Here is a 15,892-nt window from a genome sequence, read left to right on the forward strand (position 1 = left end):
CTTTCAACATCGTATTGTGTTATTCCTCATCAAAATATTTGAATTATCTCTTGCTTAAAAATCATGTTTGTAATCAAATTCGATTCTCTCTGTTGATTCCTCCCTCACTCAGTTGACATCAAAGAGTCATTTTATTGGAATAATGAGAATCAATGATATGTTTTTATTTACAGAGCTGATCTAATAAATCTATGAAATTGAGGTGTATCTAAACCATCTTCATCTTTACAAGGGAGAATATGTTTATCATTGTGGGTTAATATAAGTGATGTTTCTCTGCAAAAACAATCTTCAGCAAAATTCTGAGAGTCAACTGGTTTTACAATGTCATCTTGTAAACCAATGAGGTGAATATTTACAAAACATGGAGCAATTTTGAGACCTCTCATGAGTAATACATTCAAAAGTTCTGAGACTTGTATCGATGAAGGTCTGAAAGCTCCAATCAAAATTATAAACTTTAAATTACACTTCTTATTTCCATTCTCATCAAGATTAAAGAAAACTTTTCTAATTCCCTCGATAATATCATCAAAGTTGGTTTCGTCTGGATCCTCCCCTGACTTTTCAAATAATGAAGGTGGTAAATTATCTCTATTCAATAATCCATAAAATTCGAGGGATATTAAGGTTGACAGAATTGAGGTGATCATTCCTCCCTGTGAGAATCCTAATAGACCTTCAATGATATGTCCTTCTCTCCTTCGTTTTCCAATGAATCTAATCAAATAATTCATACATTGTCTCCATCCGTGATGAACTTTCCCTCCATCTCGTCCTAATCCCCAACTTCTGAAACATTCTTTTGGTTTCTTATTGACCTCCGAAGATGTTCCCATGACAATACTTGCTACCTTAGTATTGGGTGGAATGTCAGCTACAAAAGGTGCATTTGGATAAACAAAGTTTTGAATTGGTAAATTTCCTCTCTCAAAATGATACTTTCTAAATTCCAAAGTCTTTCTCTCAAATACTTGTGCATTTTGAAGCCAACCATGAATCATGACAAGTGTTCTCTTCTCCTCAAAGGTTGATGTTGAAGAGGATGATGTGGCTAATAATTTTGAGGGATGTAATCCATGTTGTTTCATTTCCGATTCATTCAAATTACTAGTGTGAAAGAGCATCGGCGAGGATGTTCCAACCATTTGCTGTACATTGTGGTGTTGATGTTTCGACATTTTTTTGTCCTTGAAAAAAACGAACCATTTGTGTGCGAAATTCTATTAATGTACCAAGTTTGAGGAAATGAGCGAGGAAAAAAAATGATGGCGCTCAATAAATTTTTCAGGTGATTTTCAAGTTTTTTCCTGTTTTCATCACAATAGATTTAGGAAGAATTGGATATTATTTTAGTGGTAAGGTGGATAAAGCGCGAATTTTCATAGAACTGAGAAGAATTGGATTGAAATTCAATAAATTGGTTTTAATAAGGTTGTAAAAAATCTAATGGAGTTCCTTTATTTAAAGAGTTTGCTGGAAATATTGTTCAATTCTTGAATTTGAGAGTTGAGCTGTTGTATCAGAGATGGATCCTTGTCTTTTTGTTGGAGGAGATCATTCATACTCTTGTTTACTTCTGCCAATTGATCAACAATGCTAACAGTCTGAATAGATTTGATATTAGATTTAAGTTTTTGCACTTCAGATTGAAAGGAAACAACTGCAATCTTCTTATTCTTTGAAATTTCAAATTTAGAATTTTGTAAATCGACCATACTATTGTCTGTTAATTTTGAAAAAGCTCTCACTTTGCCCTCCTCATCTTTTCCAGAAAGTAGGTGTTCTACAAATTCAATAAATTCAGCACCAAGTATATTCGAAGCCATTTCACTGTGTTCCGACCTTTGCAAGTAGATGGACAATAGTGATTTGGAAACAATTGTTTGAACTGAGAGATTGTCGCTTTCAATTGCTAATTTGAAAAATTGTTGCAATGTTTGTGTGAATTCATCAGACAACTTATTTCTTGTAATTGACTCTACCAGGCTACAAATGCAAACTTTGATTCTATCTGATCTAGCCCAGCAAATCTGTTTCAAATTATTCAAAATATCATTTAAAAAGTTGAAATCTGAGCCAATTTCTGGCATTGAAACTTGGTCCCTTAAACAAAGAATGGCCTCTTCTAAATATTTATCCGAAACTGTTGATTGGAGCTTATTGGTAAGAATAATGGTTATCATCTTTTTACAGGATTCTGCAGGTAATTTCCCTTGTTGAGTAACATTTTTCAGCAATATAACAAGTGCTATAGAGAATGGATCATCATTTCTATCTTTCAACTTGTTGATTATTGAGGTGATGCATTTCCTCAGCTCAACTACACGAATGGAACAAGGAAGAATTGCAAGTTGAGATATACCTTCTTCTGATAAAATGTCTGTAAAGTTAGTGACCTGTTTGTGATCCTTGATATCCATTTTACCTAGTAGTGGCCTTAATATTTTTTCAACAACCATCCACTCGACATTTTCACCCTGTTGTGAATTGGATAGTCTCAACTCTTGTGGTGCCAAAAACAAATTATGAGAGATGACACCAATCAATTCCTTCAAATAGTCTAAATAAGGTTGTTGGGATCCAGAGTTGTTGTTAAACAGTGTAGCAATAATATCTATACAAAATTCTCTGGCAATATCATTATTCGAAACATCAAAAAGTTCTTTCCATAATGTTACTTGAATATCTGACAATAATTGAGAATCCTTATTCTTTACAATAGCAGAAAGAGTGTTTTGAAGAATGGTTTGATACAAGGAAATTGAATCTGAAATATCCAGCATTAATATACTATCACAATATCGGATTTGCTTAATTACATTTTCTATATATTTTCCATATTTCTTGTCAGAATTAATTAGGAATGAAAACAAGTATGTCTTGGCAGCAGCATTCAAATAATCTGGAGATGCAGGCTTGATTGATAAATAGGCTTCAAGAGAAGTATTTTGAAATGGTATTAAGAGGAATAGTTCTACTGTTTTGTTCAACATTTGTTGAACTACTTCGCTTCTTCTTGGCATTAAGAGCATTCTTGTAACTGAGTTTGAAAGGGATTCCAAAATCAATTCTTTTTGCCCTGATAAATAGTCTATATATGCAGTGGCTACGGCAGATAGTAGAGTAATTCCTTTTCTTACATTTGATTTCTTCTTTAGACTTTCACAAATTTCAACAATTACAAATTTCAAAACATCCATAATTGTTTCGGATTGCTTTCTTTTAGATTCGGTATAGTGTTGAATTGCCATAACACAAGAGGGAATACCTGTAAATAAGTGAATAAACACATTTTGAATATTGTCATTGCTGAAAGAGTGATTGAACAATCCTCTACACATTAAAAGATATTGCATCATGAAATTGTCATCAATATTCTCAAAACTACTATCAGAAAATAATGTACATAATGAATCCATATATAAAGTAAAGCATGCTTCTACTTCTGCTTGAATGTCTTCCGATGATGATGATTCGTTTTTTATCAATCCCATTCCTTCAAAAAAATCAATCATCATTTGATGAATTTCATAAGCGTGTACAATTGAACGAAAGTGTTTACCTTCTTTTGCAATTCTAGTAAAGACAGCCAAGAAGGATCGGAGTACTCGGAAAGCCTTTACACTTTTTTCAGCTTTGCAAAATTCAACACAAATTGCCAAGCCTTTAGTAACTTCCATAAAGTCAAATATATCATCAATACTTGAACAATTAGAAAAAGATTTGTACATTGATGTAAAACAAATCAGAGAAATTAATGAAAATCCATAAGAAAGTGATGTTTTGGCTTCATCATCACAAACCTGTTCCGATCTACTATAATATTGGTCCAATGCATACATGTAGGCTTGTTTAATTTGTTCCAAACCATTCTCTGGATGAGCCAGCCTTTTTCTATTTTCCACATCAGAAGGATCACTCAGTACGCTATCCACAATTTGATACAATTCTTGTTCTGTGAGTGCACTCATTTTTTTTCCTTGTTTTTTAAGAACTTCTTGTTGGTGTTGTAACTTGTTTTTGGCGCCATATTTTTGCGCCACTCCAATACAAAAAAAATGAGTGCATTTACATCACAAACTGCAGACGATCCAACTCTTGAGAGAACCTACAGAGGTCATCATGGTACAATAACAGCACTTAGTTTCTGTCCAAGTATGAAGCGTATGGCTTCGGTGTCAATGGATTCAACATTGTATATTTGGAATTTTAAACCAAACCTTAGATCATACAAATACCAACAACATGAGAAGGGAGGTGTGATGTGTGTCGAATTTTCTCCTCTTACAGGTAAATTAGTGGCAACTGGTGGTAAAGATAAGACTATTAGACTTTGGCAACCAACTATTGAAGGAAAATCAACCATCATCAGAGGACATACAAACACTGTGAGAAGTGTACACTTTTCAATGGATGGAAAACGTTTATTGTCTTCATCCGATGATAAGACAATCAAGGTATGTTATTCAATTATTAATTGAGGCAACTAAGTGTCACTTTTTTATCAGCTGTGGTCCATTTCAAATCAACAATTTATTCAGGTCTTTTCCGGTCACTCTAACTGGGTAAGAGCAACAGATTTCTCACCTGATGAAAGATTGATTGTCAGTGGAAGTGACGATAAAACTGTGAGATTGTGGGATATCAAATCAAACAAATGTATAATGTCTCTTGTGGAACATACTGATAATGTTAATGATGTTCATTTTTCTCCTGATGGAAATTGTCTAGTTTCTTGCAGTGTTGATAAAACTGTTAAGGTGTGGGATGTAAGACTTGCAAAGAAACTCCTCCAACATTTTACAGGACACGAAGATATTGTAAATCAAGTTAGCTATCATCCGAGTGGAAATTATATTATCAGTTGTAGTACAGATCAAACTATGAAGATTTGGGATACTAGAGAAGGAAGACTCTTTTATACAATTAGTGGACATGCTGCACCAACTACAGCTGTCACGTTCTCTCCTCTAGGGTAGGTTTCAAACCTTTCATCTATTATTAATTATTACTATTTTAAAGTGATTACTTTGCAAGTGGTGGCGCTGACAACTTGGCCATGGTTTGGAAGACAAATTTTGATAAATCGCTTCCAAATTATCTATTTGAGAACAATCTTGCTCCTCCTCAATCTAACATTAATACCTATGCTGGTATTGAAGAGGACCAAATGGCTGATAGATTATTCAGAAATGTTCAAGAAAGACCTCAAACTGCCCCAACTGCTTCTCAACCAATTCCTTCAAACCTTAGAAGTCCAATCATGAGACAACAACCACAACATGTGCAACAACCAATGGAACAATCTTTCAATCAACAATCCATCCTTCACACTCCAAAACAACAACCAAGCACCCCACTAAACACTCATCACAACCATCCACAACCAACTCAACATCAACAACAACCTAGGCCACAACCGCAACTCAACAGTCAAAGTACTAACTTCCAATCTGTATACCTCCCTCCTCCAATACAAACTGATAACCTTCCTCCAACTCTTTCTAATACATTGGAACATATTCTAAGACAATTGGATATCATTACACAAACTGTTAAAGTTATGGAGGATCGTTTAACACTGACGGAACACAAGCTCTCTAAAATTGAAATCAATCAAAAGAAAATTATACAGATGGAATTGGCCAACCAGCTGGCTCATATGAATATTCATACTCCACAATTATCAGAAATTGATGAAACTAATTTATAAAGAAGAGGTGAGAGTCTCTAAGTTTTGTACATATCTCTAAGAATTACTTGCTGTTAACAAAATAAACGTTATAAAATACAAATTCCTTAATCTTAAAAAATGTCTTCCACACCAACATCATCAAGCAGTAAAAATATTGGTGTCAGCTCTAATATGATTGGTACAGGTTCTCCCTTGAGAAATCTTGAATATCCACAATTTTCTACACAAAGTCCTCTAAAGAGAGGGTTATTGGAAGGTAATTCAACAAGACCCGAGAGTTCAACTCTGAGAAATTCATATAATAGTACATTAAGAAGTGATCTTTCCTTCCAGATAGGTTCCTCACTCTCAATAGACATGATCACTCAACACGATTTGATCTTTAAACAAATGGATAGACAAAGAGCAGAACTCTACCAACGAATGCAAGATAGAATTCAAAGAGCCAAACAATTAGGACATATTTGTAAAGATCAAATTAATTATCTTAAATCTAAAATCATGGACTTGGAAGAGAGAATTAACGAAGCAAATAACGAACATTTCAACAAGCATGTTCTTCAAATAGATCCAAAAACAGCCATCGATTCTCTCTCTGCTATTCTTTCCGATGATGAAGATATCACCGAATTAAATAGAAGTAAAATCTCTGATAAGAGTCTTAACAGTAGTTTATTCAGCGACTCGAAACACAACCTTGATGAATGAAGCGATGACCTTGACAATCTTTGAAGATTATCAAACCTATCTTAAACATTCAATTTCTGTAAATACCATTATCAAGTGTTTCATCTGAAATCGAAACCTTTCGCTTCCAACTCCTTCTCGAGAGAATCCACTTCATTAATAAATGGATGATGAATAACAATTTCAGAACGCACATAGACGTTCTTCCTTCATAATTGAATGAAAAATTCATCTAGCGCACCAATGTAAGTCCGTCATTTCTTCGACCAATGACACCGCTCGACTGAAACAGCTGGTACATGGAAATTCTAATGTTGCTCATCAAAACATATTCAAAAATCAACACCAAAAAAAAGCTAACAAATCTCAACAAGCAACATACAGCTTTGTTGAACAATACCCTCCGAGTACATTATTATACTTTATTCTAATACTACTAGTACTTAGCTATAATTTTTTTGATCATCATGCAGCAGCAGCAACAGCAAACTACTGTAACAATAGAAGAAAAGAAAAATGTGCAATTTGCATCTAATACAACTCCAGAACAACAACAACAGGGAACAACACCTCATAAAAATGCTACCGAGAGAAGTGATTTATTGATGAAGACTACCCTCGCTAAGGACTTTAATCAAATTAGAGGGCTCTTTTTGAAATCTTTCTTTTTGCAATTGAAGCAGTACAAGTAGGTTTAGTTTTTAATTTTGACAATTTTTAAAACCGAAAATTATAGAACTAATCTTTGTCAATTACTCTTCCCAGTCATGTGTCTAGTTTTTATATTTATTTTGCAAGCAGTTTTGAATACCATTGTTGCAGGATTTTTGAATAGTGCAGGTAGTGATGGTGTAGTAAGAATTAATTCTACTTCTGTAGAACTTTCTCAGTTAATGTTACAAGCAAAATCATTACAATCTGGAAAGAATATTTCATTTTCACCACCGGAAGCCATCTATGTCACAAGTGACAAGCTTGGTTATCTTGATAGTATTGGATTTGGAAAATTGTCACCTAATCTCACACTTTCTAATGGATTTTTAAGAAATATTGGACCGATTAGTAGACTTTCAGCAAGTACGGCTGTAAATGGTACTTTCAATTACACTGGTTGGGTATCAATTCCATACTCTGTATCCTCACCATTCACTGATGAAACTTCTATGGATGAAATCATTTATGATCATATGGGTGCCGTTTCTAAACCTGAAAATTTGGATGCCGTAGGTGGATACATTATTAGAGACTTATCCATCTCTGATAAGGTTTCTACCAAAACCACGTTTAATTATACTGTAGAATATGATTATGATGAAAAGACTCAATTCTGTAAGAATTACATCAAAAAAACACCATACTCGTATGCAATTAAGAGTTGCAAAGATGCTATTGGTGTAGGTCTTCAGAATTGGATGAATGATGCTTTTTTGAGAAATATTACAGGTTCATTCAGAATTAGAACTTATACTGCTCAAATGGCATATGATACCGAAGTTGCAACTTTCCAAATTGCTGACTTGTTGGGATTCTTCTTCTTCCCTATGATTTTATGTTTATTGCTCCCATCATTCTCATTCACAATTGTCTTGGAAAAACAATTCAAGTTGAGAGAAATGATGAAACTCATGGGTATGAAGATGAGATACTACTTTTTAGTGACCTATGTATTCTTTTATCTTCTCTATTGTATCTCTGCCGCATTGTTTATTATTTTCTCATTGATTTTCAGATTTAGATTCATTACCCAAACCAATCCGTTTATGCTTTTCCTCTTCTTTATTGCCTGGGGTAATACTTTGGTTAGTTTTGCTTTCCTTTTGTCATCATTTATTGGTAAAACCATTGTTGCTACCATTATTTCCTACCTCATTGTCCTTATTATGCCTATGGTAGGAATCATTTTGGAAACTGCAGTCTATACTAATGTTCCAGAAGCAAGATTTGGTTTGTTGACAATTTTCCCGTTACAGATAACTCATTTTGTCTATGCTGCCTCAAGTTCTTGCAATTCATTTGAATGTTTGAAGAAGGTTTCTGATATCTATGATAACCAATCTGTGTTTTATTCCTTAATTTATATGGTTGGTATGTCATTTGTGTACTTTATCCTTGGTTTGTACTTTGATGCTGTTGTTCCTCAACCATTCGGTGTCTCTAGACATCCTCTCTTCTTTTTGGAATGGATTTGGAAACCATTCACAAGAAATAGAGTGAAGAGTAAGAATGGAACTGCCAAGAATAGAGTCAGTCCATGCTCTAAACAAGAAAATCAAGATGAAGAAATAGTTGTAGATGCTGTTAAGGGAGAAACTATGGACTCTGATGTCGCTGAGGAATATTTCAAGGTTAATCCACCTGGATATGACAATAAGCAAATGCAAGAACATGTGAAAAAGTTGAGAGAAGATAATGGTGTTGTTCTCTTTAATTTAGAAAAGACCTATGGTTTGAATAGAGCTGTAAAGGGTACTTGTTTGACCATTGGTAAATCTGAATGTTTCGGGTTATTGGGAATGAACGGTGCAGGTAAATCTACTACCATTTCCATGTTATCTGGTATGTTTGGTCCAAGTAATGGTACAGCATACATATATAATAAGGACATTAGATATGATATGGAAAGCATTCACAAAATGATGGGTTTGACAGCTCAATTTGACATTTTATATCCTGACCTTACTTGTGAAGAACATTTATTATTCTACAGTAGACTGAAAGGTATTCAATTGAAACATGAAAAGGAACATGTTCAATCCTTGTTAAGACAAGTTGGTTTGGATAATGATACACTGAAAACTAAATGGTCACCAAACTCTAGCTCACTTTCAGGAGGTATGAAGAGAAGATTATCTATTGCTATTTCACTGGTTGGTGACCCTAATGTCATTCTTCTTGATGAACCTACCACTGGTTTGGATCCTCTCTCAAAGAGACACTTGTGGGATATTATTCTCGCTCAAAAGAAAAATCGTACAATTATTTTGACTACTCACTCTATGGAAGAAGCCGATGTCTTGTGTGATAGAATTACAATCATGAATAAGGGTTCTTTCAAGTGTCTTGGATCTGGTGTCAGATTGAAGAGTAAATTTGGTGATGGTTTCTTATTGACTGTCAGTTATGGAGTTTCAAGTCAAGAAGCTGCTGAAAAGTACGTCTACGATTATGTTCCAGAAGCTCAAAAAGATTTAACACTCACTGGTACCACTACTTTCAAGATTCCATTCTTCAATACCAAGCAAATTGGGGAAACTGTTGCAGATAATAGATCTATTGCAGGTCTCTTCCAACATATGGAATCTGGTAAAATCAATCATGGTATTAAGGAATGGGCTCTTAATCAAGTATCCCTCGAACAAGTATTCTTGAATATTGTTTCTAAGGACTCTGAGAAGAGATCTCAAGCTGAAAAGGATGTCAAATGTGCTCACAAGAGATCTTCTGTTCTAATTAGACAATGTCTCTGTTAATTGTTGAAAATTAAACATTTCTAATTGTAACTCTTTTTAACATCAAAATATCTTCCAATAAACAACAAGCAATCCGATTCCAATAATTGTGTTCCATTAACTTCAAAACAAGAATCAAAAAAACACCCAAAAATGTCTGACTTGTATTTTAATATGAAATTTGCTTCCAAGCAATTCGAACGTCAAAGGTTTGTTGTTTGGAGCGATCACAAGAATAACCGACGACATAATGAATATATACACTTTGATTATTGTTTTTTCGGAATGAATATTATTATTTAAATATATAATGTGATGATGGAAATATTTAATTTACTTGACAATTTTTTGATAATTTATTTGAAATATTAATAGTAAAAAGAGTGAAAAGGAACAAGTAAAGGAACGTACAAAAATCAAACAAGCTTTGGAGAAGGGAAATGTTGAAGCTGCCCGAATTCACTCCTCCAATGTAATTCGATTGAAGAATGAGGCTAATAATTTCCTGAGATTATCGGCACGTTTGGAAGCTTGTGCTAGTAGGTAGAGTATCAAATTTTACAGAGTTTTATTCAATGAATTTTGAAAGAGTGAAAACTGCTGAAATGATGGGAAATGTTGTCAAGACTATGGGAACTGTTGTGAAAGGAATGGACAAGGCATTGGAAGCATTGGATACAGAAAAGATTGGAATGATTATGGATAAATTTGAAGAACAAGTTCAAGGATTGGATGTGACAACTTCATATATGGAATCAAGTATGAATACTGTGACAGCAACAAATACCCCTGAGGATGAAGTTAATTGTACGTTTATTTGGAAATTATTGCATTATTAATAATTGTAGCATTGATGGCACAAGTTGTGGATGAGAATAATTTGAATTTGGATCAAACTATTTCACTTGCCAAAGTTGGAAAGGATCAAATTTCTGAAATTCAAGCTGAAGCTCTCATGAAAGAAGTACAAAAACAAAGAGAGAAGAAGAAGGCACTCATGATGTAAATTATGTAAATAATCAAATGATAAAATTAAAAAATTCTTAAATAGTACAGAAATTGGATTCAAATTTTTTAAGTTTTGTAAAGACAAAATACTACAGCACCACAGGTTCCCAACAAAATATTTAAAGTTAAGCGAAGAGAAAAAAGACTACAGCACCACAGGTTCCCAAGTTGTCTCCAACCTCAGTACTGATGTGGCTCGACGATGCTTAACTTCTCAAATCGGACGGGATGAGGTGCATTCATCGTGATATGGCCGTAGCCATTCATTATGTAAAAATATGAATCATGAACATTTAATCTCCCTCTTCGCTGTAAACTATTTATCATTTTGAAAAGGCATGGGATTTGGTATTAACTTTCGAACATTGCCATTGGATCATTCTGGCAATTTGGAAATGAAACAAGATATTGATTTGAATTTTATCCATCGTTAGGAGGAACAAACTCCGTGATTTGGTCAAATAAGAGAAATGAATCCAATGTGTGTTGATCAACGTTTCACTCCTTGTGGTCGAATGTAAGTTCATGAATTTGTCAATTATGAAGTAGCTGAAAAGGGAAACCAATCACAAAATACTGACATATTACTTCTCCAGCACAAATTACTTGCTTTCCAAACCAGGAGTTGTAAGTCCAGTAATTAGTTTAACCAATGTTCAAGCATTGGAAATTCAATTGACTAAAGAGGAGAAGAAGAGTTTGGAAGGCGCCTATTCTACAAAGGAAATTCAAGGAATGTTCAAGTGTGATTAAATAGAGATTGATTAAAATTTATTCTTCCAAATAATTTAATTTCTGATTTTCAGTAATATCAAGAAATGTCAAGTTTTTCAATTCCTGTATGTATTCAATCCCTTCTCTACCAATATTATTATTATGAATATCAAGATATGTTAATTGTTCCATTCCACTAATATATTTAGCACCAATATCGGTAATACCGTTCATATATACATTTAGATTGGTCAATTGCTTCATTTCACTAACATATTCGGCACCTTCATCACCAATTTCATTACAACCAACATCAAGATTAGTCAATTGTTTCATTTCACTAATGTGTTTAATTCCTTCCACACCAATATTGCTGAATGAAATACTAAGATAAATCAAGTGGTTCATTCCACTTAAAAATTTAGCACCCTCATCTCCAACATTGTTCATGGCAATTTCCAGATTTGTCAGGTTTTTAGACGACCACTAGCAATATATGCAATACCCTCAACATCTATATTGTTATTTTCTATATTGAGAAATGTTAATTGTTCCAAATCTAGTATGAGCTCACATCCTTTGTTTCCAATATTATTTCCAGAAATTATAAGATGTTTCAATTGTTTCATATTAATTATGTGTTTGACTCCTTCTACTCCAATGTTACAGCAATTCATATTAAGTTTAGTCAATTGTGTCATTTCACTTATATGTTTAGCTCCTTCCACACCAATTAAATTGACAGCAATACTGAGAGAAGTCAATTGCTTCATTTCAGATATGTATTCAATGCCTTGTTGACGAAGTGCATTAGTAGAAACGTCGAGATTATTTAATTGCCTCATCTCTCTTAAATATTTGGCACCTTCTTCACCAATCTTGTTATTTGATATATCAAGAAAAGTTAATTTACTCAGTCCAATAATGTGTTTAACACCTTCAACACCGATCCTATTGGATCCTATATTGAGATTGGTCAAATGTTTCATTTCAGATAGATATTTTGCTCCTTCCACACCTATTTCACAATTATCAATATGAAGAGTATTCAGTTGTTCCAATTCACTTAGATATTTCGCACCTTCATGAGTAATTGCATTTCCATTAATATTTAGATTAATTAATTTATCAAGTTGACCAATATATTTAGTATTTTCCACATTCATATTATTGTAAGAAATAGAAAGATTAGTTAATTGTTTCATCCATTCGAATATTTTACAATCAAACACAACACTATCACTTCTTCTCTTTTCAACTTTAAGAGTTGCAATATTTTGTAAAAATTGACCTTGCATTTTCGAATGGTCATGATTGCGTGTCAATGAAAGTTTACATCTATCCGAAATGACATGCAACCACTGTTTAGAAACTAATGCACAACCCGTTACCATAAATTTAAAATCATGGCAAAGAAATGATAAAATTTCATAAAGTGAATCATCTGAAAAAACATTTGCTTTTGAAAAACCATTGATGGCTGACTTGTCAGAGCTGATGGCTTGGTTTTTTAGTTTGCTCATTTTTTTTGAAATGAGTTCAGCAATGTTCAAGCCTTCATTCTTTTAGAAGTTTGAAGAAAAGCATTTTTTTGTAACTTTAAATTTAAAAAAAAAAGATAGTAAGTGGAGGCTATTTTCCTGATGGTTTCAAGATATGAATCTGTAAAAAATGAATAACTTCTAGATAATATTGAGTTGAACATACAGTAAAAATATCTGAACTGAAACATTAGAGATGGAAGCAAAAATTGATCTCGAGTGCCGGGAATTGAACCCGTCTGGAATGCTACCACTATACCACACCCGATTACACAAAAAGAACATTAAATTCTTAAATGTTTGCTTCAAAAGTTGAAAGTGGCATTTCCTAAAGCAATAAATGGTCAAACACGTGGCTGAATTTGAAAAATTGTCTCTTGTTCAATTAAAAAAAAAGTAACCTACTGCAATGAATCTTCAGTCGAGTATTTTCATAGATTCATTAAGCCCTCTTGTCCAATCACACGATATCGTTCAAGAAATTGTGCAAGAGGGCCTACTATTAATTGAGAGGGAGGAAATCCACAAGCATTAAATAAATTTTGCAGTATTGTAAATCAACAGCAGTAAAAGAGGAACTTAAATAATAGTAAACACCAACCCAAACAATTTGGATAAGATTGAATTGACATTTTTTCAATAAAGTCTTGAATTGTGAAATTTTCAATTTATTCTTTCTGAATTTCAGTTCAATAACATTGCCAAAGAACAAATTCTTTATTGGAAGGCTCTAGAAACTCTGCTTCTAGTCTAAAATCATATTGTTGGTCAATGTCTAAAAGGGTCACTTATTAAGGAACATCCAATTCTGATCTCAAAAAAGGAAATTGGCTCCAAAATATTCATAATCTATTCTTTTTTGAAATATCTCCTTATTGAACCGAAAGCATTGTCCTGTTTGAACTGCTACCAATTCCTCAATTTCATCATAGTACTGATAGCCAATAAACCCAATTGTGTCATGCAAAGTTGACAAATTTTGGCATGCAGCCTCAATAATAAGCTCTCTATCCATTATGTTTGAGTAAAAAATACTTCTACCGAACTGTCTGATAGCATCAAGAACTACTTCCCTATTGCTTTTCAATTCCATTGGAGCAAATTCTAATACTCCTCCAAAAACTTTAATAGCCCGTTTGAAAAATTCAATATTACTGGAAGAAATAGATAAAAATGGTAGGTAATAAAGCGCTTTTTCTTTGTATAATCTTAACCCTTCAATCATAGCCTCTTCTTTAAATGGAGCTTCACATGCATGTATTAGTGTTTCGATATCTTTTTTCAAACATTCCATACAAATAGAAAACTCAGCACCAATTTGTGAAAGTAAAATCTTCTGGAAATCTCCTCTGAAGTATGTGAACAGTGTTTTAGATCCTGTAAAGTTCATATTCTTAAGAGCTATCATCATTATATCTGTATCCTTCATTAACGAATAAGGAAGATATTGGATTAACAGCCCATTATGCCGTACAATTTGAATAGCTAGTTCTCTATTTTCCAACAAACCAAGATCACGTGCAACCTCTACTACAAACGCATATGGATTTTTAAGGGTTTCTAGAATAATCTCCCTATCGTTATGGAGATGCTCTGCTGCATATTGAAAAGCAAATGAATTGCTCCTCACTGCCATCAATACCAATTCTCTATCGTTCTTATATTCATTGCATAGAAAATTTAATATTGATCCATTTGCGCAAAGACCCTCTCTCACTATTTCCTTATCGGTTAAGAATATCTTATTGGCATATCTCAGAGCCAATCCGTTATTCCTAATTGAGGTCAATACAATTTCCCTATCCGATTTAAATGTCTCACTTACTTGTTCCAAAGCAACTCCATGTTTTTCCACAACTTTTAACACTACATCCCTATCTTCAATCAAATTGTTAGGAATAGAGAATGAACTTCCAAAATCTGTCCTCCTATCAATGGCTTCCAAAAATACCTCCTTATAAATATAGTTGTTACACATTAAATCCAAAACTGATGGATTTTGCTGAACTGCCTCTCTCACAATATCTCTACACGAACGATGATTTGTAAATATTTCAAGAATTAATCCATTTTGTTTCACCATGAACATAATATCATCCGATGAAAACCCGTATTCATCTGTAAACTGTCTATATTCTTCATAATGCATTGCTAAAAACTTTAATCCAACATCTCTCCTTTCCCCATTCAATAAATCACTCAATATTGAACCTCTATTAAACCTTGAACAATTTTTCAAGTTATAATTCGCAAAATCCAAAATTATTTCCTCATCCTTCAATAATTCCTCATCAATCATGTCTGTTATATGCAGAATTGGTTTATATGGTGTAATTAGAACATTAGCCTTCCTCAGAAAATTTGAAACATATTTCTTGTCTTTTCTAAACTCAATCGGAATGTAATTATAACAATTTAAGGCTTCTTCTCTCCGTCTACTCCACAAAGCCTTTCCCTTCTGTTGGCATTCAAATTTCTTGATCATCAACTTTTGATAGTCGTGATGAGGAATTAAATCAATTAATTGAATCGAAACCAATTCTTCATCTTCTTCATCATCATAATGATGGAAATATTTATTTTCTTTGGCGGGAAATTCTGAATCAAAATCTCTATCTAGCACTCGTTTCATTTTTTTTATAATTAATTGCAATTACAAAGAATCATAATTGTAAAGTCTTTAAATGTGCAATAATTTGAATTGAACAACATTAAATAGAATTGAGGAGAAACAAAATATTAAACTAAAGCACTTAATAGTCTCCAATTGTAGACAAAAAATGCCAATCAATTAA

General features: G+C 33.3%; 9 protein-coding genes across 9 annotated transcripts; 5 read left to right on the forward strand and 4 right to left on the reverse strand.

Annotated features, from left to right (window-relative positions):
* Positions 1–167: 167 nt before the first annotated feature.
* NAEGRDRAFT_67653 (uncharacterized protein) lies at positions 168–1,181 on the reverse strand (the record flags this gene model as incomplete). Its single annotated transcript, XM_002677181.1, has 1 exon — positions 168–1,181. One exon carries the CDS (start codon positions 1,179–1,181, stop codon positions 168–170), a length of 1,014 nt encoding a protein of 337 aa, XP_002677227.1.
* A 279-nt stretch (positions 1,182–1,460) lies between these two features.
* Positions 1,461–3,974, reverse strand: NAEGRDRAFT_67654 (uncharacterized protein; the record flags this gene model as incomplete). Its single annotated transcript, XM_002677182.1, has 1 exon — positions 1,461–3,974. The coding sequence occupies one exon, from the start codon at positions 3,972–3,974 to the stop codon at positions 1,461–1,463; it is 2,514 nt and encodes an 837-aa protein (XP_002677228.1).
* Positions 3,975–4,061: 87 nt separating this feature from the next.
* On the forward strand, positions 4,062–4,982 carry NAEGRDRAFT_33676 (uncharacterized protein; the record flags this gene model as incomplete). Its single annotated transcript, XM_002677071.1, has 2 exons — positions 4,062–4,460; positions 4,512–4,982. 2 exons carry the CDS (start codon positions 4,062–4,064, stop codon positions 4,980–4,982), a joined length of 870 nt encoding a protein of 289 aa, XP_002677117.1.
* Positions 4,983–5,062: 80 nt separating this feature from the next.
* On the forward strand, positions 5,063–5,716 carry NAEGRDRAFT_49127 (uncharacterized protein; the record flags this gene model as incomplete). Its single annotated transcript, XM_002677072.1, has 1 exon — positions 5,063–5,716. The coding sequence occupies one exon, from the start codon at positions 5,063–5,065 to the stop codon at positions 5,714–5,716; it is 654 nt and encodes a 217-aa protein (XP_002677118.1).
* Positions 5,717–6,055: 339 nt separating this feature from the next.
* Positions 6,056–6,406, forward strand: NAEGRDRAFT_49128 (uncharacterized protein; the record flags this gene model as incomplete). Its single annotated transcript, XM_002677073.1, has 1 exon — positions 6,056–6,406. The coding sequence occupies one exon, from the start codon at positions 6,056–6,058 to the stop codon at positions 6,404–6,406; it is 351 nt and encodes a 116-aa protein (XP_002677119.1).
* Positions 6,407–7,893: 1,487 nt separating this feature from the next.
* On the forward strand, positions 7,894–9,759 carry NAEGRDRAFT_571 (uncharacterized protein; the record flags this gene model as incomplete). The annotated part of the gene is made up of 2 exons (XM_002677074.1): positions 7,894–8,673; positions 8,758–9,759. Coding segments are annotated over 2 exons (1,782 nt in total), but the record flags the coding sequence as incomplete, so codon positions are not given.
* A 228-nt stretch (positions 9,760–9,987) lies between these two features.
* Positions 9,988–10,840, forward strand: NAEGRDRAFT_33601 (uncharacterized protein; the record flags this gene model as incomplete). Its single annotated transcript, XM_002677075.1, has 4 exons — positions 9,988–10,043; positions 10,210–10,377; positions 10,424–10,641; positions 10,683–10,840. The coding sequence occupies 4 exons, from the start codon at positions 9,988–9,990 to the stop codon at positions 10,838–10,840; spliced, it is 600 nt and encodes a 199-aa protein (XP_002677121.1).
* Positions 10,841–11,594: 754 nt separating this feature from the next.
* NAEGRDRAFT_56164 (uncharacterized protein) lies at positions 11,595–13,070 on the reverse strand. The gene has a single exon (XM_002677183.1). The coding sequence runs from the start codon at positions 12,948–12,950 to the stop codon at positions 12,024–12,026; it is 927 nt and encodes a 308-aa protein (XP_002677229.1). The 5' UTR covers positions 12,951–13,070; the 3' UTR covers positions 11,595–12,023.
* Positions 13,071–13,911: 841 nt separating this feature from the next.
* On the reverse strand, positions 13,912–15,729 carry NAEGRDRAFT_49131 (uncharacterized protein; the record flags this gene model as incomplete). Its single annotated transcript, XM_002677184.1, has 1 exon — positions 13,912–15,729. The coding sequence occupies one exon, from the start codon at positions 15,727–15,729 to the stop codon at positions 13,912–13,914; it is 1,818 nt and encodes a 605-aa protein (XP_002677230.1).
* Between the last annotated feature and the right edge of the window lie 163 nt (positions 15,730–15,892).

Source organism: Naegleria gruberi (genome assembly GCF_000004985.1).
Source record: "Naegleria gruberi genomic scaffold NAEGRscaffold_24, whole genome shotgun sequence".
NCBI classification, from domain to species: Eukaryota; Heterolobosea; class Eutetramitea; order Acrasida; family Naegleriidae; genus Naegleria; species Naegleria gruberi.

What these genes read in the sequence shown, in the direction of transcription:
- NAEGRDRAFT_56164 (XM_002677183.1), bottom strand. Translation starts at nt 12,950, where the DNA reads ATGGTAACGGGTTGTGCATTAGTTTCTAAACAGTGGTTGCATGTCATT.